This window comes from Colias croceus, chromosome 17, assembly GCF_905220415.1.
Source record: "Colias croceus chromosome 17, ilColCroc2.1".
NCBI lineage: Eukaryota > Metazoa > Arthropoda > Insecta > Lepidoptera > Pieridae > Colias > Colias croceus.
The window spans coordinates 6,032,698-6,056,250 of record NC_059553.1 but is presented as its reverse complement, the minus strand read 5'-3'; the positions used below and the strand labels follow the sequence as shown (position 1 = coordinate 6,056,250).

At 33.2% G+C, this 23,553-nt stretch overlaps 4 protein-coding genes across 5 annotated transcripts; 2 read left to right on the top strand and 2 right to left on the bottom strand.

The window, feature by feature from the left end:
- Nucleotides 1–215: 215 nt before the first annotated feature.
- Nucleotides 216–2,020, top strand: LOC123699054. The gene is made up of 5 exons (XM_045645911.1): nt 216–352; nt 674–882; nt 1,009–1,212; nt 1,415–1,569; nt 1,741–2,020. Exons 1-5 carry the CDS (start codon nt 316–318, stop codon nt 1,970–1,972), a joined length of 837 nt encoding a protein of 278 aa, XP_045501867.1. The 5' UTR covers nt 216–315; the 3' UTR covers nt 1,973–2,020.
- LOC123699055 (ras-related protein Rab-2A) lies at nt 2,004–11,461 on the bottom strand. Its single transcript, XM_045645914.1, has 6 exons — nt 11,268–11,461; nt 10,509–10,668; nt 10,036–10,191; nt 9,520–9,700; nt 4,016–4,148; nt 2,004–3,523 (listed from the first exon to the last, which is right to left on the bottom strand). The coding sequence occupies exons 1-5, from the start codon at nt 11,311–11,313 to the stop codon at nt 4,050–4,052; spliced, it is 642 nt and encodes a 213-aa protein (XP_045501870.1). The 5' UTR covers nt 11,314–11,461; the 3' UTR covers nt 2,004–3,523; nt 4,016–4,049.
- Nucleotides 11,462–11,906: 445 nt separating this feature from the next.
- Nucleotides 11,907–21,039, top strand: LOC123698924. 2 transcript variants are annotated; one of them, XM_045645749.1, is made up of 9 exons: nt 11,907–12,766; nt 12,850–13,356; nt 13,544–13,713; nt 14,463–14,615; nt 15,188–15,273; nt 15,411–15,568; nt 15,894–16,172; nt 17,165–17,388; nt 18,711–21,039. In XM_045645749.1, the coding sequence occupies exons 1-8, from the start codon at nt 12,124–12,126 to the stop codon at nt 17,356–17,358; spliced, it is 2,190 nt and encodes a 729-aa protein (XP_045501705.1). In that variant the 5' UTR covers nt 11,907–12,123; the 3' UTR covers nt 17,359–17,388; nt 18,711–21,039. The 2 variants fall into 2 exon arrangements, with proteins under 2 accessions (XP_045501705.1, XP_045501704.1); XM_045645748.1 differs by having other exon boundaries at nt 12,838–13,356.
- Nucleotides 21,040–21,053: 14 nt separating this feature from the next.
- Nucleotides 21,054–23,365, bottom strand: LOC123698926 (farnesyl pyrophosphate synthase-like). Its single transcript, XM_045645751.1, has 6 exons — nt 23,253–23,365; nt 22,947–23,115; nt 22,607–22,747; nt 22,193–22,396; nt 21,559–21,798; nt 21,054–21,440 (listed from the first exon to the last, which is right to left on the bottom strand). The coding sequence occupies exons 1-6, from the start codon at nt 23,324–23,326 to the stop codon at nt 21,099–21,101; spliced, it is 1,170 nt and encodes a 389-aa protein (XP_045501707.1). The 5' UTR covers nt 23,327–23,365; the 3' UTR covers nt 21,054–21,098.
- Between the last annotated feature and the right edge of the window lie 188 nt (nt 23,366–23,553).

Here is a 23,553-nt window from a genome sequence, read left to right as displayed (position 1 = left end):
TCATGCGATATTATCGGATAATGTGAAAGGGCAAATTGTGTCCGATATCGGATATCGGCTATCGGCTTCCGATATCCGATATCGGACCGGACAATGTGAAAACGCTCTAACGTGTTTATCTGTCAATTATCATGTTGACGTCAGTTGACGTTATTTTAAATTACGTCAGTTGACGTTATTTTGAATTACGTCAATTTACAAACAACACCAATGAGCTACACCAAATCACGATTTTTAGATTGGAAGGAGTTGTTTTTAAATATTGTATTTATTATAAACTGTGTTTCTATGCAACAATAACAACAATCTATTAATATGACCGCAAATCGTGTTGTGAATGACCCATTAGCTGGTAAATATAAAGAAAAATCCATACTAATATTATAAATGCGAAAGTAACTCTGTCTGTCTGTTACTCAATCACGCCTAAACTAGGTACTGAGCCAATTTTCATGAAATGTGCTATGGAGATATTTTGATACCCGAGAAAGGACATAGGCTACTTTTTATTCCGGGAAAATGACGCAATCCCGGAAATCCCACGGGAACGGGAACTATGCGGGTTTTTATATTGACTGCGCGGGCGAAGCCGCGGGCGGAAACCTAGTAATGAATGAAATTTACAACTAAAGCTTATCTGGATAAATATTTTTATGTTATCATTTTATTTCAGTAATTTACAACGAAAATCAATGGCGTTTAAATAGAGTGTCGCCTTTACACAATTTAAAGTACAACGAAGTAAAACTGAAACAATATGCCACAAAAATAAAACAAACTCTTGTTAGTTCTATTTGTGCAAACTCTGCCATTAAGTTTAAAGTTTTATTTGAAAATTTGCCCTCGCTCAAATACTCTGAAGAAGACTCAAACGGTTTAATGGTATGGGTGTTTTTTTTTTCAATAAATCTTTTATTCTATCATTGTCTATAGGTACATGTTCAATACATAATTTATTTTCCTTTGGCAAAACCTTACATTTTCATAGAGGTATTACTTGATTTGCAGATAACAGTGTCAACCCAGGATGTATCAAAGACAAAGGATGTTTACTCAGCAATATTATTATCTTGGGGGATGAGCATAGTAATAAGTGATGCTATACATTTACCATATCTACTGGAACGCGGGGAGCAGAAAGTTGGTCAAGCTGTGAAGAATTCATTGCAAAATATATTTGACTGCAACATAAAACAATACAATTTTACACAGGTAAGTTTGATTTCTTCTACAGTGTGAATATTTCCTACCTAGACATATTCTAATAAGTTTGCATATTTTTCTAATAATAATTAAATAAAGCTTATATTTAAGTGAAGCTTTAAAATATTTAAATTGGATACATTTCATTAATGTATATTACTTGAAAACAAGATGTAACAGTAAAATATTGATGATATTTTTTTAATTCCAGCATCAACTTCTACAATTTGGTTTTAATTTTGTTGAAAATGACACATCAAGAAGCACGGATCCTTTTACATTGGGTTACAAAACACCACAGATCGATTTTAAGGATAAAATGTCTCTAACATTTGAAGTTGGTGATGTGCATGTTATATGGAATGGGTAATTATTATTTTAATTGAAAATTAATCTTGTAAAATACTTTAATTTTTATTTTATTAAAGCAATCAATCAAGGAATAAAGTATTAACTTTTATTATTGGTTTAAATTGTTATTTATTATGACTTTAAAACTATACATGCTTCTTTTCAATACATGTTTATTGTTTTCAGAATAAAAGATGAGGTTAACAAAGAATCAGAATTAGTCCCGTTGGCATATCAGATCTTGCAAAATCAAATTTATTATATGGTGACATTAGATATTACCGTGTTTGACCTTTGTGAAGTGATTCTCCCCAAAGCTGAAGTGAAAAACAATGGAATTGTCAAGATGAAGACACCTGAAATAATAAATGCAGTTTTCACAGTATTGAACACAATTACAGAAAATTTTATACCATAAGTTACCAAAATAATAAAATTAAAAACAAATATACATTTTCAACATTTATTTCATGAATTATGCTTTACAAATATGTCGCACATTGTAACCTTATAAAATATTACTACATCATTATAATGTGCTAAACTTAAAAATAACATAATTTTCATGTCTTCAATTACTATGCAAGCAGTCCTTTTAATACAATGTTAGTCCTTACAAGATATTGACATTAACAACAATTTCTTGTGCTATAATTGTTTTTAAATCATTATTTAAACGTTTAGAATTGAGATATTCTAAGTCTTTGATATTGTAAAACTTGTTCTCGGGTAATATTAAATCAATTATCAATAGTTGCATGTAAAAATAAAACCTAACTTGAAAATAAAGTATATCTAAAATAAAATTTGCTAGGAAGTAAGAAACTTATTTGTACAGATAATAAATAAATATTTCTCTATGTCCAAACAAATAAGTTGATATCCTCCGTTTAACTCTGTTATATATTATTAAAACTTATAAAAATCTTTTAAGAATAGCATAATAATATGAAGAAATTACAATTCTGAATAATCAGTTGCATTTTGAAAGTGAAGAAGTTTAGATTAATTGAATAGAAATTTATCAAGTTGAACATTCCTTCTTCATATAAATGCGTCATTGCACAAAATGAATAACATGAAAGTATTCAATATACATAAAAGCTTTCAATGAAACATCGAACATATACAAACTACAATACATTTTCCACCTGGTCCAATCGCAAGTTGCCTCCTTAGTAATTATAATAGTTAGTAAGAATATGAATGGATCTTATTTCTAACGATTGAAGAATATGAGAAGTTAACTTTACTGCCACACTTAACAAATAAGGATACTAGTTTTTTTTTTGTTATAGTTGTAAAAGAATTATTAGAAATCGACCTGCTTATCATAATGGCCATAATATTGAATGTTCAGAATTCAGATGTTTCTTTATGGAAATTCACACTAAATCATAGATGCTTCTTATCTTCGATAAATTAGTTTTTCAGTAGAATTGTAGTTAGTGAATTTCCCATCAAGCAGGTATTGACCATATCAGATAGTCAGCAGTTCAGTTGTTAGTCAATAGAAACAGTAATACTAGAGCATAGGCAAAGAAACACATCAGAGGAAGATTATAACATTTTCTTACTCATAATATGTACCATTATTGTGTGTCCTAAATTTTAGACATTGACAAGATAATTCATTTTTGGAAACATTCCTATGCTATAAGTATTGACTATTGTACAAAACCATTATAATAAGCAGTAAACTGCTTGTCATCTTCCATATCCCGTACATACAATAAAATATCACTGGAAGGTTAATAAATTATTGTACATACAAACATATCTATACTTCTTAATAGGTATTTATAATAATACCTGTAGAATATTTTTACATAAAACACTAGATATAGGCTTACCAGAGCCCGCACTAGGTACAGTAGAGACGCAACCTATTGTAGCATATAAAATAATTGTATAATCCGGCATGCAGTAAGTTCCATATCCGATTTCGTTGCACACAGCTGCACCTTTCCTGTAAACCAATAAATAATGTTTAAGTAGATGCAACTTTTAATAACAATACATTTATTATGACTGTGGTAATCATAAACAGTTGTACATATTAGTATTTAGTAATGATAAGAAAAGAAGACATGATGGTCACCAAAATAACATTTTTTTTAATTTTTATCCAAATATACATATTCTGATATGACAAAATTATTAGTGAATGTGTGTGTGAGCACGCGCGCATGATTTCCTGTAAATACTGCTATGGATAGGGATACTTGACTGTGTTTATGTGCGTGCGTTCGTTTCTGTAAACGTTTTATAGAATATATTATAATATGTGTGTGTTTGCGCCCTTGCATCTGCGTACTGTTCTATGGATACCTGTAGATATGTGAGTGCACGCGCGCGCCCCATCCGTAAAATTGTAAATACTTCTACTACAGTTCTATCTACGTACCTATACTTCCGTGTGTTCGTGTGTGTGTCTCTCTATGTGTGTGTTTGTACTCACCTCGTGAGCCCTCTCAGTGTGTGCAGCGCAGCACCTAACAGCAGCCGCCGCCGGCCGCGCCGCCCGCGCCCGCGCCCCCCGCCCCGGCGCCGCCCGCCGTCGAGTGCTGTGGGCCTATCTTGATGCCGTTCGCCTGAACGATAACGTTTAATATTAATATCGTATTAATTAGCTCCTCAACTTTGAATATATCGAATGGGAAATTAATTTTAAATACCTAGTTGAACAAATTAATTACTTATGTAGGCAATACGCTCAATCAGGCTTTCACAATGATACGTTCATCTGATACCTATACTTATTTTTATTATTCAGTTTTTGTAACCAAACTTAGAAGTGAGAATTAAGTTTACATGGATCAAAGTTCATCAAAGTCTCCACTTTTGAAAAATAATTTTCGTTTAGTTTTAAGATTATGATAGGGTGTCGTAAGAATGTATGTATGGACTATGTTTTGTACTTTTTATCACGTGAAAACCACTGAACTATCTACTTGCTTTTGTCCCCGGGTGAAGTCGTGAAAGGAGCCTAGTGAGGTAATTCATATGAATTTAGTACCTACTTCGATGTGAAAAAAATATACAAAGGTAAAAATATAAGTACTTAGGTTACTTATAAGAGAAGAAATAAAGTTTGTAAAGGTAGTTACTTACTGTTTATTTTTATACTCGTGAGATTGTGATATCGTAAAGGGCAAATTCATTGCGTTTTCCTTCTCACTATGTCAACAAACTATAATAAGCGGTCTTTGACATTTATCCTACTTGAATAAAGTAAACTGAATGTAATATAAATACGAATTCTTTTAAGAGGCTATTATAGTCTAAGATCCGGCTGCAGGATTAGTGCGTTCATCGGTTTTTTGCTGAAAACCGAATTTTGATGTATATTTATAATTAGGAGAATATATATCGACTAGGTTGCCAGTCAAAATTTGGCCGCAAGCATGTTTAATTAAAATTTTTCTAATCGATTTTTGGGAAAAAAATTCGTTCACTTGTTTTTTGATTAAAATGTAGTCTACATCACGGCAAATGATATAAAGATTCAAAAAAATCACGGTTGCCGCTTTTCACCTGGCCGCAACATCTTGGCAGCCTGGTGCAAACAGGTATGATTTCGATTCATTTTTACGTTCATAACGTACATTTATGAATCATATATCAAATTAAAGCTAATTTTTTTCTATTTATTATCATATATGGTTGCCTAATTAAATCCGGCCGCAAATAAGGGTTGCCGGCTGTTAAAGATGTTGAATATTTAAGGTTGAGTGAAAGAAAATATATCGTCCTTTTTATTTTTTATTTAATATAATTAACAGCCGATCCTCTCTTTTTCTTGTTGTTTCGCTGCCGCACGCGAATGCGTCGGTGTACTAATAGGCGTAAATATTTATAATTTTTAACAGCCGGCAACCCTTATTTGCGGCCGGATTTAATTAGGCAACCATATATGATAATAAATAGAAAAAAATTAGCTTTCATTTGATATATGATTCATAAATGTACGTTATGAACGTAAAAATGAATCGAAATCATACCTACCTGTTTGCACCAGGCTGCCAAGATGTTGCGGCCAGGTGAAAAGCGGCAACCGTGATTTTTTTGAATCTTTATATCATTTGCCGTGATGTAGACTACATTTTATTCAAAAAACAAGTGAACGAATTTTTTTCCCAAAAATCGATTAGAAAAATTTTAATTAAACATGCTTGCTGCCAAATTTTGACTGGCAACCTAGTCGATATATATTCTCCTTATTATAAATATACATAAAAAGAATGCGTCGGTGTACTATAGGCGTAAATATTTATAATTTTTAACAGCCGGCAACCCTTATTTGCGGCCGGATTTAATTAGGCAACCATATATGATAATAAATAGAAAAAAATTAGCTTTAATTTGATATATGATTCATAAATGTACGTTATGAACGTAAAAATGAATCGAAATCATACCTGTTTGCACCAGGCTGCCAAGATGTTGCGGCCAGGTGAAAAGCGGCAACCGTGATTTTTTTGAATCTTTATATCATTTGCCGTGATGTAGACTACATTTTATTCAAAAACAAGTGAACGAATTTTTTTCCCAAAAATCTATTAGAAAAATTTTAATTAAACATGCTTGCGGCCAAATTTTGACTGGCAACCTAGTCGATATATATTCTCCTAATTATAAATATACATAAAAATTCGGTTTTCAGCAAAAAACCGATGAACGCACTAATCCTGCAGCCGGATCTCGTACTATTAATTTTATATAACAAAAACAGGCTTTTAAAGTAGGTATTTCATTTTAAGCTCATCCGTATTCCGTATACCTACTCAAGACGCTATAATTACCTAACATTTTCCTTGTACATATTATAATTTATAGTACATTTACACATTCGTATTCGCCATCTGCCTCATTCGACACAAACATTCGTATAGAACTGCCATCGTGAACCACTGTTCACACATTCGTAATCGTAAGCACATAAGTTCATATTCGCCCTTCATACTAAGTCCTAACTCACCTTCGATTAGGTACGTCCGCAATTTCAAGACGAATAGCGAGTGCACTGTTTACATAATATGCGTGTTCATTATTCACCTCGCTATTCGGACGAATGTGCCAATTCATCATTAGGTTCTCTACGCGTGATTATTTCGTTTAGAAAGATATTTAACTTTTTTTTCCAATTAATTTTAAACAGGTCTATTCTATTTTATGCAAATTGCTACCCCTATTGAAATAATTTCTTTTATAAGTTAAACCATACAACCGCGATAGACAAATTAATTATGAAGTAACCAGTGTCCAGACGCCTACGTCATTTAATTAAGTAAATAGTTGAAAGTAGACAAAGCTCCACGAAGCAGTAAATTGAGCTGTTTCTAAGTGACAAATCTATACTTTTAAACAAGAAACTTTTATTAGTTACTAGCTGTTCCCCGAGGTTTCACCCGCATTGCTCCGCTCCTGTTGGTCTTAGCGTGATGATATTATAGTATAGCCTATAGCCTTATATAGCCTTCCTCGATAAATAGGCTATCTAACACCGAAAGAATTTTTCAAATCGGACCAGTAGTTCCCGAGATTAGCGCGTTCAAACAAACAATCAAACAAACTCTTCAGCTTTATAATAATAAGTATAGATATCACCAACAGATGCGCGGGAAGGATACCTATTAATGATACATATCGGTCAATTAAGGAAAGCTGGCATGTTCACAGTACTCACACTTATGCAATTTCACTTACAGTATGTTCAAAAATTAATGCGACTCTAGTTTCATTTTAGACTTGAATTGTAAAATGGGTGCGTTGTAGATAAATATATGCAAATATAATTATGGAAGCTCTCATAATTTACCTGTAAAATTATAATTTAAAAGTAAATCAATTGATGAACTTAATTATTTATTCTAAAAATAATCAATTTATATAAAGGCATAAAGAATAGGTATTGTGTTTTATTCTGGATATTCGCTCGTCTTTTAATTCTATTAAATATGCTTAGGATATGTCATAACTAAGCGCTCTAAAAGATTTTCCGCAAAATTTAATTACGGATCAACAACTTTACGAACACTTCCAAAGAACACATACCGCAATAAGACATTGGTATTCAATTTTAAGTAAGAACAACCGATATCGTTTGTAAATTAATGTGATAACTCTATTTATTATTAGTAATTTTATTTTTGAAAAAAAAAATGCCGATTTTAGTCAAAATTTATATTTTTCTAACAAGATCCTTATCATCCAAATTTCCACCTTGGTGAGAAAAATTGACATTTCTAATGAAAATGAACAAAAAATTAAATGATTTTATTAAATACTGTAAAATAGTCTATAATTCTTCCATTTACTGTATCACAAAATTCTTCATAGATTTTTAGATATTCGTACTACACCAATAACATCACCCTGTATTTATAAACAATTGCAAAATATGACACATACATAGGCCGGGAGATACTGACACAAAATTTCGGGTCATTTGTAACAGAATGGCGGTTCTACAGAGGTCTTATTACGCAATGACAAAAAGAAAAATGATGGTCAGAACGCTGGTACCGGCGGACTAGTCGCGTGGGCGTAAGTCACACTCGTCGGATAAGTAAGACCCCTCTAGACCGCCATCCTGTTACAAATGACCCGAAATTTTGTGTCAGTATCTCCCGGCCTAACATGTGCAATGTGTAAATGTGTTGACGTTCCAGCTCTTCTTAATATACTTATACCTATTTGGTTTATGGATTTCACTCAGCTTGAAAAATATTTAAATTAACATGTACCTAGTTATATTAATAAAAATATTAATAAAAATTTGTATCAAAATAATATAGATATAAACACTACTCTATCCATGTAGAGTAAAAAATTATTGATATGTCAGGTTTTATCTTTTGTTGTTAGGATTAAGAGGATAACCATTCATTCAATATAGCCTACAGGTGCATATTTCTAACGTCGATCGATAGAAATATTCGACCGAAACTAAAAATTCTAAAATAATTTATAAATAATGAAATCAAACTTCCGACCCTTTACATATTTTTAAAATAATCATATTGCCACTGCACCAATTATTATCTAATACAGTTTTCTTTACGAAATAACTTCGTAATCAAGGTTGATCTAATGAATAGACATAATTTTTTGTTATAAATAGAAATAAAAAAACGTTACAGTCTCTATGAAGGATTTAATTTGACTTCAACTTCAAGTGTTCCCAAATGCTGAGTCAATGTCCTATATATTAAGGAAAGAATAATACAATGTCAATATTTATTCCATTAACAGAACAAACAGCTGATAATAAAGAATGACGAGGGTTAGAGACCAATAATAATTATTCTGTTTATTCTCGTATTGGAAAAACTAGTCATATAAGTGAATCATACACTTACTGATGTGGGTCTATTGTAATATCATTACTAATGAGAATAGATACCTCTACATTCATATTATGTTAAACAATTTTTATTGTTTGTTTGTTTTTATTGTTCACATGATGAGGTCCTTCAAGCACTTCAAAGCTGAAGAGTTTGTTTGTTTGAACGCGCTAATCTCAGGAACTACTGGTCCTATTTGAAAAACTCTTTTGCTGTTAGATAGCCCATTTATCGAGGAAGGCTATAAGATATATAATATATATCATCACGCTAAGACCAACATTAGTGGAGCACTGCGGGTAAAACCGCAGGGCACAGCTAGTGTGACAAAACGAAAAAAAAAAGATAAAATAAAATTGTTTCTTAACTAGAAAACTTTTAAACCGAACTTTGAAAATAAATTCTTCATTCAATTCGATACGAAACTCTATTACTAAAACTTTCTTCTTATGAACCCTGTTAGCTAAACTAGATCAAAAATGAAAAATTTTAACAGGCATAATAAATTATTAAATTGGCGTCCTAATGCACGAAACCCTTTGAGCGAGCCCAACTCGCGCTTATCTTGTTTATTAACATAAACTTTTAAGGTTTTTGTGAGAAGTATATCACTTACTTCATTGTTGATATCAAAGACACCTTCCTGTATTTTCTCATAGATCTCTTTGGCTGTGTTGATGAACGCCTCCTCCACGTTAGCGGCAGTCTTGGCCGACGTTTCCATGAACACGAGTCCATGTTCACGGGCGAACGCTTCGCCCTCTTCCTTCTTTACTTCGCGTCGCGATTCGAGGTCACTACAAAGTGTATTGAAATATAACGAGTGAAACTATTCACTGAGCAGAGTTATTTCTGATACAATACACAATAAACAATGATTAACACAATACAAACTTATCAATGGGTGTTCAGACAATGGTTGGAAATTGTGGAACAAAAAGAAATGTGATTTTTCTATATTGTCATCAAAGTATAAACAAATTAACAAAGAATTACATAGTTTAATATGATACTTCATATTTTAAACACCAACCCTATGTTACATACATAAATATAAATGTGTTTGCGTCATTAAATCATTATCACCATTCTGTAGTATCAAATATCTAAAGTACATATGAACCGAACCCACCTTTTATTTCCAATAAGCATGATCACCATATTGGAGTTGGAATGTTGACGTGCATCTTCGAGCCAGGTGGTGAGATGATTGAAGGTGTCCCTTCGTGTAATGTCATACACTAGTAGAGCGCCTGCCGCACCTCTGTAGTATGATCTGGTGATTGATCTGTAACAAAAAGTTGCTTGTAGACTTTGTATTCCTTAATTATTTATCCATAATTTAGTATATTTAAGTAGATGTGTATATTGACTATGGAGTGATATAGATACAGTCATATGACAAATAGTTATTTGTATATTCTAATTAGATAATTATAATAAATGAACATTCCTATATGAAACTAGTTAGGTCATTAGCAAATTTAGATTTTAGAAAAACCAGATATTTTATGCAAAATATGCATATTTGTTCTCCATGTATTATGTTAATGAGTTCATAAAATTCAATAGACATCTTAACCCAGGTAAAGTGACTGTTATTACCTGAAAGCTTCTTGGCCAGCTGTATCCCATATTTGCAGTTTGATTTGCTTGCCATCAATTGTGATCATGCGAGCACCAAATTCAACGCCAATAGTCAAATCATGGACAGGCTGGAATCTCTTGTCTGTAAACTGCAGCAATAGGCAAGACTTGCCCACACCTAGATGATAGGAAACATATTTTTTTTAAATATTCTTTTATTTTTTGTGAATGCAACGCAAAGAGGTTTTATAAACTAAAATAAATTGACTTAAAATAAATAGTAATTTTAATATTTTTCCCAAAATATCAATCTAATATACATATAATTACAAAGTAAACAATAATTAATATATACTCAAGTAGATAATTTTACACATTTATGGTCTACTTGAACTTATTGGAAATGTCTTTGTTCAAGTAAATATTAGGCAATAAACAAAGGATGTCCTTGTAAAAACAATGTATAATTTTTTAATTATAAATTATTATGAGCTTTTTTCATAATACATACATACAAATTCATATATTTATAGCCCTCGATTTTTAATTGAAGTGCATATCGAAGTGTAGGCGGAGCATTATGCATGCGAAAATTGACAATATCAACTGTTTTTTCTTGTATGATATAATAACATAAAGATAAACAGCATAAGCACAACTAAAGACATTTCATGATAAAAATTAACGTGTGTTGTCTGTATACGAGTTTTAAACCAGAAAAAGCATGAAAAAATACACAGAGAACTATAGGTAAATTTCGGGAAATAAAATCAATACCTGTGTCTCCAATGATGATGTATTTAAACAAGTAAGCGTAAGCCATTTTATATTTCCTGAGTACTTCTTCTTGAAATTCAAGCAAACTTTGAAACTTTGATGATTGATTTAATTAATTTTCAATGAAATAAGACGCAATTTTTATAAATTCACAGCTGGATAGACCGTATTTAATATGTCATTGTAGATGAAAATTTGTAGTTACTCTGTCTACGGTATCAATTGACAAATTGTCACAGACTATACGAATGAGATGAATCATTTTTGTCACAACAACATCTGGTACCTAAATTAAATTACCTATAAACGTCCTATAAATGATACCAAAATATATTAATATAGGTATTAGGATTTTACGCACCCATAATTCATTTCGTTTTGTTTTAAGTGTAGTAGAAATTTTTAACACGATATATTCAGGATAGTATTAGTATCATAATAAATATATAAAGAAATTAGAAAATAATATCAACGTAATTATATGCTACAAAATAAATATTGTTTAAATATTCATCACCGTAAAAAATTAAGATAGGAAATTCCAAGAAAAATAACCACAGAATAGAAAATAACGTAATGAATTTTTTATCATAGCTTAAAAATTGTTGTTGGACTGGATTACATGAAAAAATTCACTATCTGTGATTATGTCTGTTGAAATTGGTTTGTTATTATTCAATTATATGGTTTTTACTTGTGGATCTTTGTTATTTATTTGATTATAATTATTTCTTCTGGAGATCTTAGGCCTCCAGTTTCTGATAAGACCACATTTCAACTGTTTTGCTACGGAAATCTGTGCGTAACCTTAATGAATACAATGCCGACGATTTTCGAGAACCCTTGTTTTTAAATAATGGATTCGAAAAAAGAATCTACTTCAATGAGGAACATACAGGAGCAGGAAATTATTAATGTAGATTGTAATTCTAGTAAAAGCACCTTAAAACATCAAGGGCAGGGTGATGGCGATGAAGAAGTGTGCGCACCAATGTCAAATGAAATATCTTTCGCAAATGTTCCGAGTTCGGCTAATATAAATTCTGCATCTTGTAACGAGCGCAGTGACGAACAGATTAATTCATCAGAAAAGAAAGATGGTCCAAATGAAGCGGCCAACAAAAATTCGGGTAAAATACCTTGTAACGCAACAAGTTCCCAATTCGGAAAACAAGTTGCAGGCAGCAGCAAATGTGCTCTAAACTTGAATAAAAGCGTGTCTCAATGTGAAAAGCCCTGCAGCCAAGTAAACAATACGTGCGCGACAAAGCCTAATTTATTGTGCGACATCAATGAACCTTCAACAAGTGGTATTTCTGTCCCTTCTTCAAGTAAATTAGAGCCGATGCCGAGCAGTAGCGAAACAAAAGACAAGAAAAGACCATCGAGTTTAAGGCTAAAAAGGCCAATCGTGGATGGTGAAGATAGTTCCAGTGATACAGGAAATGATGACTATTCATTGGGATCCGAAGATGGATGCATCTATACATACCGGGGTGGTGAGCATTTAGTAGATATTTTAAGTTATTATTTAGTTTACATTTGAGACTAGTTTAAACTCCTAATTCAGTCATTCCCGCAGCTATGCCAGCTGGACCTCAACAGGCTGCACCCAACCCAAGAGCTCCTGGTTCGAGAGTATCAAGCCCCGACATGGACTTTTTAGAAATGGACTTTGATCCTGGACCATCCTGCGAGGCAGACACCGGTGATGAGTCAACACCAGAAGCAGATATTGAAGTAGTAAGTGTGCCTGAAGCTAACGAGCATGCTATAAGGGGCACATCACCTGAATATCAACCAGGTGTTGCACAACCTCACTCAATAAATATACCTGTAGCTCCAGGCAGCAGTAAAAAGACATCAATTTTTGACTTACCACCACTTGAGAGTGAGACTGAAACTGTGCCAGAAAACACTATTGTTGTTAAGAAGATAAGAAGGACACACACAGAATACATACAACATGTGAATGTGAGGGGTGAAAAGCTACGAGTTCGCAGAACCATGTGTCACTGGCTTGATACTAAACCACCGGGAGTTCACGGGTCTAGTGGGGATTTGATATCATCTAAGGACCTCACTAACCGTATGTATTATTTACTATTTGTCATATTATGTATCATACAATATTTTATTATTACAAAAATAAATTAATTTATGAGCTGTTTCCCAGAGTATGAGAAATCATTGAGAGTAAGCAGGACCTACACCTCATTATTTTAGTGCCACAAGTTTATTTAATGTCTTGGTGATTTTTAAGTGTTCTATTTTAGTTAATGAAGAACAGAAGAATGAAAGTATGGTGCATCAGACAAACCAGGGTGAAAATACTACCTTTGAAACTGTTAATTTGACACCAGCAATGTATCATGTAAATATGGCTAAAAAGCTTATTGACGACAAACCAAATACTGAAGAAGGCCAAAGTTCATATTTTAGTGTGGTGAGTTACTTTCTATGTTAATAAAATATTTGTCTAATGTTTCATCTGAATTCGGATATTTACATTCTTTTCTTATCTATATCACTAATAATTATTATTATTAACTAGCTGCGTATATTGTACTGCTCCATTGCACATTTTTCTGCATAGTCATTTTCCTTCCATTGATCATGGTTTGTTTTCATCAATTTTATCCAAACAAAAAAAAAAAAGTAAAAATAAAGGTGGAACTCTGTTGATGTTAATACAATTAGAAGATATGTTATTAATTTTTACCTATATAGTGTAAAGAATTGAAAGAAATATGTTTTCTTCATATCTGATCGGGATTTATTGTTGAACTGAATAAATTTTTTTGTACCCAGATAAAACAAAACTTAAATATGCAAAAAACAATTAAAATAGGTATTTGTCAAATCTATACTAATATTATAAAGCTGAAGAGTTTGTATGTTTGTTTTTTTGAATGCGCTAATCTCGGGAACTACTGGTCTGATTTGGAAAATTCTTTCGGTGGTAGATAGCCCATTCATTGAGGAAGGCTGTAGGCTATATTATATCATCTCACTAAGATCAATAGGAGCGGAGCACTGCAGGTAAAACCGCGGAGCACAGCTAGTTTGGGATACATTGGATTAATATATCTCTTGCTTTCAATTTATTATTAACACACAAAATTATGTGACCTTTACCTTTCCAAATCTTAAAGAACTTTTTGTCAACATTTTTATTATTCATGTACATTATAGGAAGAAGAACCGATGCCAGGACCATCGCAGAGTAGCGAGCCTTGTGTAGAACCACCTAGGTGCATGGTGTGGTCTGAGCGGGAGGCGTGCGAGCAACAAGTTACCCAGATCGGCACTTCTGCCTGTGGTGCAACTGCTGTTGTTAATGTGTTTGTGAGTATTAATTTTTGACACTTTTTATGTTTTATATAGACTTTGTGCCAGAATTTGTAAATAATTTTATTCACCTATTACAACTTATTACAATTTTTTTATAAAAAAAATTGGTTGTTTGTAAAGTAGGTTTACGATCGAGATGTTTACGTGATAACGTCTTATGATGAGATGAGACGCTCGAGATGAGACGGGAGATTGGTCCGTCTCTCTCTCGTTATACCTGCGATCGCGCTCGTGAGGTTTTGGTGTGACACAAGTTTCTGAACATGTCACCCGACTAAAACGATTTTAAAGACGTTATCACGTCAAAATAAAAAATTACGAAATATGTTATTCTGCCATAAAACTTAAAAGTATCTGGTTACCGAAATTTAATTTGACAAATATTTTTATTTATTCATTAGTAGACATTTGTCTATAATTATACGTATTTACGTAAAAGATGTGAATATGAGTGTTATTTAAGTAACATTTTTTATAGGAATCTAAGAACATTAAATACTTACGAACATTGCAGTTCTGATGTTTTAACTTTTAAGCAAACAATAAAAAGACTTGAATTGTTCCAGATTGCATTAGGAGTTCCCGTTGATATAGAAAGAATCAATCTAGCAGTTGGAACCAGACAGAGGGCAAATAACGCACCAATACCGAGGTACAGACGTTTTTCCAAAAGAGTAACAGACATACATTCATCCATCCATCCAACCTCACAAACATTTATGTTTACCTATAATGTTAGGGCAAGATAACTTATATTGTATTCTACGAATTATATTGTATTTTTCTCAGGTATCTGCTATCGAGGTCGGTAGCTGGTTGCATAGCAGCCGATATAGTAACGGGAATCCAAAAGGCATCTGATGGTCTGGTTACTGCTAGATTCTTCCCTACATACCCTGAGCGTAGCCTCTCGTTGTCGCATTGGCTTGCTGATTGGATCTCGCTTGGTAAGTCAGAAATAATTATTATATTGAAAACATAATGAAACCGTTTCTTCATATATCAGATTGTAGAAACAGTTTCAACACAGAAAAAATTATCCATCTAGTACAAAGGTCCCTTCCGCTTTAAAAGAAAAAAAAAAAAGAAAAGATATATCGGATTGTATTTTGTAATATTCGTAAGCTGTGATTTTTTTAAAGCCTATACTTTTGTATTGAAAAACACACGAGTATTGGTAGTTCAGTTATATGTTTTTTTTGCAAATATTTAAATAATTATTATTTTATTTTATTGTAATGAACATAATTTCAATCTTAACTTTTTTCACAGGTGCAGTGCCAATACTGACTCTGAACCTGCAGCAGGGCTGCGAGGGTGAGATACCCGACGCTTGGCACCACCAAATGGTATTCGGGGTATCACCTCGAGGGATCTACCTATGTAATCCAGTGGAGTGCGTGCCAGAGAACATACTGTGGTCCCGTCTTGTGTCCCCTTCGGTACTGCTGGTCCGCTCCAGGGATGTGATATCTCGCTTCAACCAGGAGACTGACATGTCTCCGCTCACTGCTGTGCCTGATGTGCGCTTCAATAAGATGAATGTGCTCGGTGAGTGATAATAACGTCCAGGAGTCTATACAATCAACTGTAATGTGTGCTTGAAATCTAATGTGTCTTAAAGATTAATGTTTTGTCTAAGTGTTTGTGTGTAATAGATAACCTTCGTAATAGATAAATCACTTTCTGGGCAAATACAGTACCTAAAGTTGAAATATCACCACTTTCTACAGGTGCATGTTATAATGAACCTTACAATCTTGGACACTTGACTGTTATTACGAGCTTCTGTTATTGCAAGCGATTGTTATTGTTATTATGAGCGAAGAATTATTTCTTATATAAATATTTATGTATATAAATAATAAATTATGCTTATTTAAAGTTTGAAAAATTTTATAATCATGAACGTTTACCACGAATACAACGCTATTTGTACATTTACAAGTACTGAACGTTAACCATGAAAACAATAATTGTGCATTTACAGGTCAAGTAGTGAACATTAACCACGAATACAATGCTACTTGTGCATTTACAGGTCAAGTCGCGAACATTAACCACGAATACAATGCTACTTATGAATTAACAGGTCAAATAGCGAACGTTTACCACGAATACAACGCTATTTGTACATTTACAAGTACTGAACGTTAACCACGAAAACAATAATTGTGCATTACAGGTCAAGTAGTGAACGTTTACCACGAATACTATTTGTTGCATTTACAATTATTTATTTATTTATATTTATTTGGCACACCAACAATAAATACATATCACATTCATACAATAAACATTATAAATTCATTAATATTATGCATTTATCAATAACAGGTGTACACAGCATTCACAATAATTCTCGAAATCATATAGAATTATTTAAGTACATTAACAAATTATTTAATTTCTACTGTAAGTACTACTGTAAGTACTACTGTAAGTACTGAACATTAACCACGAATACAATAATTGTGCATTTACCAGGTCAAGTAGTGAACATTAACCACGAATAAAATACAATAATAATTGTGCACTTACAGGTCAAGTGGCGAACGTGCTCCGCGAGTGGCGGCACGCGGGCTGCCCGGAGGCCCCGCCCCGCACGCGGCACGTGCGCGTGCCGGCCGCGTACCAGGCGGGCGTGACACTCGCCGCGCTGACCGGCTCGGAGGCGCACCGCCGCCTCGCGCACGCGCCGCCGCCGCCGCTGCACGCGCCGCGAGACACCGCCTGAGACTGGCGGCTCCTGATTCACATCACCATGGTGATATATCTGCCCCCTTTTTTTTTTTTTTTTTTTGAGTGGGGAAATCTTGCATAGATACCCACGGCCTCCGGGGGAAAGGGCCGCGGGTTATGTCGGATTCCTACCGACCAAAACCCCACTGTGTTCCGTCGAGCCACATAAACGACGGGGCCACGGGTATAGGTACAATTCGTCCGTGACCCCATCAGCAGCTGCCCGTCTCCAGGCCAACACAAACTATGAGCCCGCCAGCTCTAACCTCATGGGGCGGCGTGAGCGGAACACGTCTCACGCTGCCTCATCTCACCGGACGATGGACTAAATATATATATATATCTGCCCCCCTAGCAACTCGACGTCAAGCGCCTATTTTGCTTTACAGGCGTCACTAATAGAGCAGAACCTTTAGACAAGTGGCTTTCTGTTAACCGTAAAGTTTAATAGAATAGAATAGGAATGTATGAGATTGACGTAAGCTGGAGATACTCTATCAACAACTTACGTAAATCTCATACATTCATAATCTATTCTATTAAACTTTACGATAATAGAAAGCCACTTGTCTAAAGGTTCTGGTCTATTAGTGACGCCTGTCACGCAAAATGGGCGCTTGACGTCGAGTTGCGCAGAAATGCCCGTATATTATTTTTTATTAGTGACGCCTGTATGCTTGGGTGTGAACGACTCCTTTATATCTCGCTGACACGCTCCCATTGGTCTCACTAATGTGATTGATTTTACTCGAATATTGTACACTAGCTGTGCTTCGCGATCTCACATGCGTGGCTCCGCTCCTGTTGGCCTTAGCGTGATGATAAATGGGCTATCTAACACTGAAAGAATTTTTCACCAGTAGTTCCTGGAATAAGCGTGTTCAAACAAACAAACAAACTCTTCAGCTTTTTAATATTAGTATCGATATTACTACACTTTATGCGGTCACGGGAGAACCGTCTCCCAGTGACTACGCTCACTGTTCAATATACACTACGCTTTCAGACGTAGGTGATTTTTTTCAACGGGGCAATTTATTTGCCTTAAATATTATCTGCACGTCCGATATAACCAGTGTACAATACCGTTACCGCTTCACAATTTATTCTCTTAATTCGAATTTATTGCCCGCACTCGACTCTATATTATCGACTAAACCTTCAAGGTTTTGTCTTGTTTGTGTACTTTGTCATTTATAAAACGATGACACTGCTTTTTTCTGGGTACAAACCAATTTTTAAATAATCATCTCAAAAGAATTAAAATTTTTTGACACTGTTACCTGGTTAAAATTGAGATTTAAGATTATTATTGTATCAATTATTAAAATAAAAATTTATTCACAGGTGAATCGGAGGCCAGCAGAACCACAAGACAAAGAATAAAGGACATAATTTTACAGAAAATAAATTGTGTGTGAAAATGATTATGTCCCAAAACGACCACTAATACATAATATTATATACAAAGTACCACCGAATTTTGTTTAATAGCATTACTCGATTGTATACTCATCATGGATTTCTCGAAAACATTGTATAATTAAGATTTAGGTACATTTAAACTAACGAAAGATATACAACTTGATAGTTGGTGCGTAATGTTAGCCTAAAAACTAAATTATAGACATTAAATGTCGTAATTATTATCAATTAAGTGCTTGAAATTTTCGGCAAATTACTTCAATGTTAGTGCTGAAAATCTTTGAACCAATGCACGAATGGATTCGAACAAATGATCCTCGAAGGTCATACCTCATTCCAAAGAGATCTAAAATTGGTTTGAGTGTAACGTGTTTCCTGAGGTCTAATTTAGTCATAGTAATTCTAATTAAGGCCAAATACGATTTAATCCTTAAGTGTATTACTATTTTAGCTTGGTTTTATTACAAATTGCAATGTATGTCTGTTTATAGGGATGTAATGACTCGTCGTAATTATTGTATATGAAAATCCCTATATACTTTAAAATATAATTTTCTGTACAAGTCTAGTCCTGTAACTCAGACGGACTCGGGTATCCGAATAGTTTATTTTCCTATGATAAACTATTCTTAGAGTTTAACTTTCGTATTAGGATAATAACTAATAAATAATAATATATTTAATCATAGACAATTGAATAAGTTTTTACTAATACATTTTGGCAGCAAAAAGCCAAAAGACTACAGAAGCGAGTTGTATATTTTTCATGGTAATGCGCAAACCGATTCGTATTTTATCTATAACATACATGGTTTTAGTGTAAGGGCTTTATATAATTTTATCGCTCAAATATTCAAGGGTGTATTATATTATTGACACGCTGTTTTATTGCTTTATCTGCATTGACTTGGTTTTTTAGTACAGGTACACAGTCCACAGAAATGATAGTTTCTGAAATAATTCGTAGCAATTTCTGAAAAAAATTCGCACTGTTTCTGCTACATTGAATATTTCAATTGACTGATTTAACCTCACCTATTTTACTAAATAAAATTACTTTTGCATTTGAACGCATCTGAACTCTCAAGCACTTAAAGACAAAATAACACTCATTTAAAGTTTTCGAGCGCTTAAACAAGAGTTGCATGTCGAGTGAGTAAGATGACAATCTATTAGATCCTTTCGCCCGTTCCTATCGGCCTATCCTCCGTTTAATAATTAATTCCAATGCATATAAAGCAATAAATTTAATTTAATAAAAAGTTACAAAAATTGTGATCGGCTAAATTTTATTAGCCACGTGTAAATAAGTGTGTATGGATACGATATAAAATATATAGATAAACATTAGAAAATTGGTGCTTACTAGTCAAAATTATATTAGCACACGTATATTGTCATTCGATACATTTATCGTACGTTTATCAGTGAAATACACTAATTTTACCACGAGACCTGTAAGTCTTCAATTAACTTGGATTAAGTCTCTTTTCACTCTAAGTATGGTGTAGGTTTTCTAAACTACGTGTATATGCAATTTTAACGTATAAAAATAATATGTACCGTATTTCGTAGAGGATCAACTTATTTAAGAATACATTTTGTGTCACACGTAAGGTTTATTATAAGGGCATTGCTAAGGCAAAAATAACCTCTATTGTATGTGGATTAAGGGTGAAATTGTGATAAAGTATCTTCGAGTCGATTGACTTATCTGACTAACAGTTTCATCGCATAAGAGCTAGCGCGCACGAGCAACTTTGTCTCCGCAACTATTTAGTCTCTCCCATCAACTCTATGGGTTAGTATGAAAGTGCGCGCACGTAGCGACGCAACTCCCCATAGAGTTGATGGGAGAGACGAAATAGTTGCGGAGACAAAAGTTGCTCTTGCGCGCTAGTTCTAATTGCGACTAATCGTGAAAATGTATAAACTATTATATTCACTTTGTGTTGCGCCATTTATCTTGTGTCACTGTATAGTGCGTATTATTATAGGATAAAGTTACATTTAACTATAAATTGTATATTCATATTACATATACCAATGTAGTTGTAGATAGTAACCTAAAAGGCGATACATGTATTTATTTATTTTATTTGGATATTGTAGCAGTATCACGTATCATGTTATTTTAAACAAACTCTGTGTAAGTGTCTAAAATTGTATTCTTCTTGAGACCTGACGTCGATATGAATGTAATAGCTATTATATATAACATTGTATTTTTGAATAAATGGTATAGAATGAATTTGCTGTTTTATTTGTATTCCCAAATATTTTAAGTAATGATTGATTGAAAATTAATAGTTATTTCTTCCTATCATAAGTTAAAGCTAATAATTTTTTAAACAACTCTGGCAATGCTCCCGCATCAGATGGTAATTCTTCCGCCATTTTTATAATTGCGTTATATCTTTGCCGTTCTTCACTTTGATACACGTCACGTAGTTGCAATTCCTCATAAAGCTGCTTCACGCGCTTTACTTTCGCTGGATCGTGGCTTCCATAGCAATCTATAAACACCTCAAGCTGTGGAGTAGTAAAGCGCTTCAGCGCTTCAATTGCTAGCCAAGAACATTTGCCCTCTTGTATGTCAGTTCCCGCCTTTCCAGTGACTTGCTCAGAACTAAAGCAATCCAGGAAATCATCCTGTTGAAAATAAGGAAAATTTGTGACAAATCTGCTAAACGAATGCCTATAATTATTAATATTACAATTTAAGTTAAATAAATAGATCCGATTATAGAAAGCAGAAAGTTATGCTTACTTGCATTTGAAATAAGTAACCTAAATCCAAGCAGATTGTTTCAGCTCTCTTATAGGTATCAGAGTTCATATTATTTGCTACTAACATGCCCAAGAATATTGGCAGTTTAAATGTATAATATCCTGTTTTAAATTTTACTATTGCAGCATATCGCTCCGGTGTGAATAGACTGAAATCGTCCTTGTTACGATGTGCCATCGTAAAGTCTAAATGTTGGCCAATGGAAGCGTAGAAGAGGGTCTAAAATAACAATTAATTTTTAAGTTTGATAAGACTAGAATTATTATCGTCTTTTTTTCATTCTACTAACATAAACATAAAGAAAATTATAAGTCATGTTAGCAACGGCAAAAAAATTATTGATATCGTCATGATTAATACCTATAAACAAAACCGTGACTGAATAAATATAAAACAAAACTATTAATAATTATATTATAGCGAAATTATGAAAACCGATAATAGAATATCACATTTCATTTTTCAATATCTGTTTGAATGAATTTAAATAAAATTTAAAACAGCTTATGTCGGTACTCGAACAATATCTATCGCAATTTGCAATTAACACTTGTAGGTATACTTAGGAATTCGATTCAAAGAGTGTTAAAATACCTACTCGTATAGCACCAACCTCATTAAATAAATGCACTATCTCTTTATATGTGGGTAGTTTCTCACAGTACACTCTAATCACTTCATACATAGCCGACTGAACTAGATTACAATCGTTTATAGCTCCCATACCGACTTCAGGCAGTCGATACCAACAAGGTACACCCCTACGGGTCGTCGATCCATCCATAATATCATCCATTATTAAGGAATATGCTTGAAGCTAAATAATAAAAAAAAGTTAACACAAATTATTGTTGTTAGAAAATCTGTAGTCTCTATCATCTACCTATAGCCTCTACCATCTATAGTAGGTATCTACATATCTATATTCTGTATTTGGTAAAAATATTCGTGTTTAACGACACTTTAAAGCCGCTCAAAATAATTAGGTATATATTTTTACAATAGAATATCATAATATTTTAATTACCATTTCCACACACCATCCCAAAGCTCTTACAATTTCTAGGGATTCCACACTAATGTTGTCTTGTTTTTCCAAAGTTTCATATGCGAGAATAGTCGTTAAGCCACGTGCTTTCTTGCCACCGTGCAAATTGTAGTCCAAGATCTGTGAAAATAAAATAATTAGGTAAATCAACATAAAAATTAAATTTTATCTTCTTAGATGTGAACTAAATAGGTACTTATGTAATATTATTTTGCTGCATTCACACAAAAGATTCAATTACATACAAAAGTACATATTAATATTACTACATATTGGCTTTCTATTCCTATTTTTTATAGTGAGTAAGTAGTTATGTTACCTTTTTCATCCAGACAGCTACTGAAGGATTTTGTTGGAGCCCGAAATTTTTGCACACTGCATCGATTATGGTTGGATATATTCCTTCGAATGATTTCATTTCACTTTTGTATTCCGTAAGAGTGGTATTGGTACTCATTTTGCTGCACAATTGTATTGATGATAATCTCCTAAAATCGTAGCCACTTTTGATTAATTTTTTATATTATTAAACAAAAAAAAAATATTATTTTGTGTTTTTTTAATAGTGATACAATCTACAGCAACAAAATGCTAAAGAGACTTCTTAACTTTTTTGTTATGTTACCGTTTATAGTTTCGATTTAGTGTTAATTTGATTGTATTAAATAATAATTTGACCATTTGACCACTAGAACTCATTGATTTTGAAAATATTTTTATTATAAAACACGTCCTGAAGCGGCACTATACAAATTTTAATAACCCATTACTTACTAAATTATTTTAAACAATCACATGTTACGTTATTGTTTTATTATACTGAAAGTCGTGAAAAACCACTTAAGTAATTATTATTTTACGACACAGTACCAAAACACATACCTATTACTTTATGAAGTTATTGTTGTGATCAATTTAGTGCATGT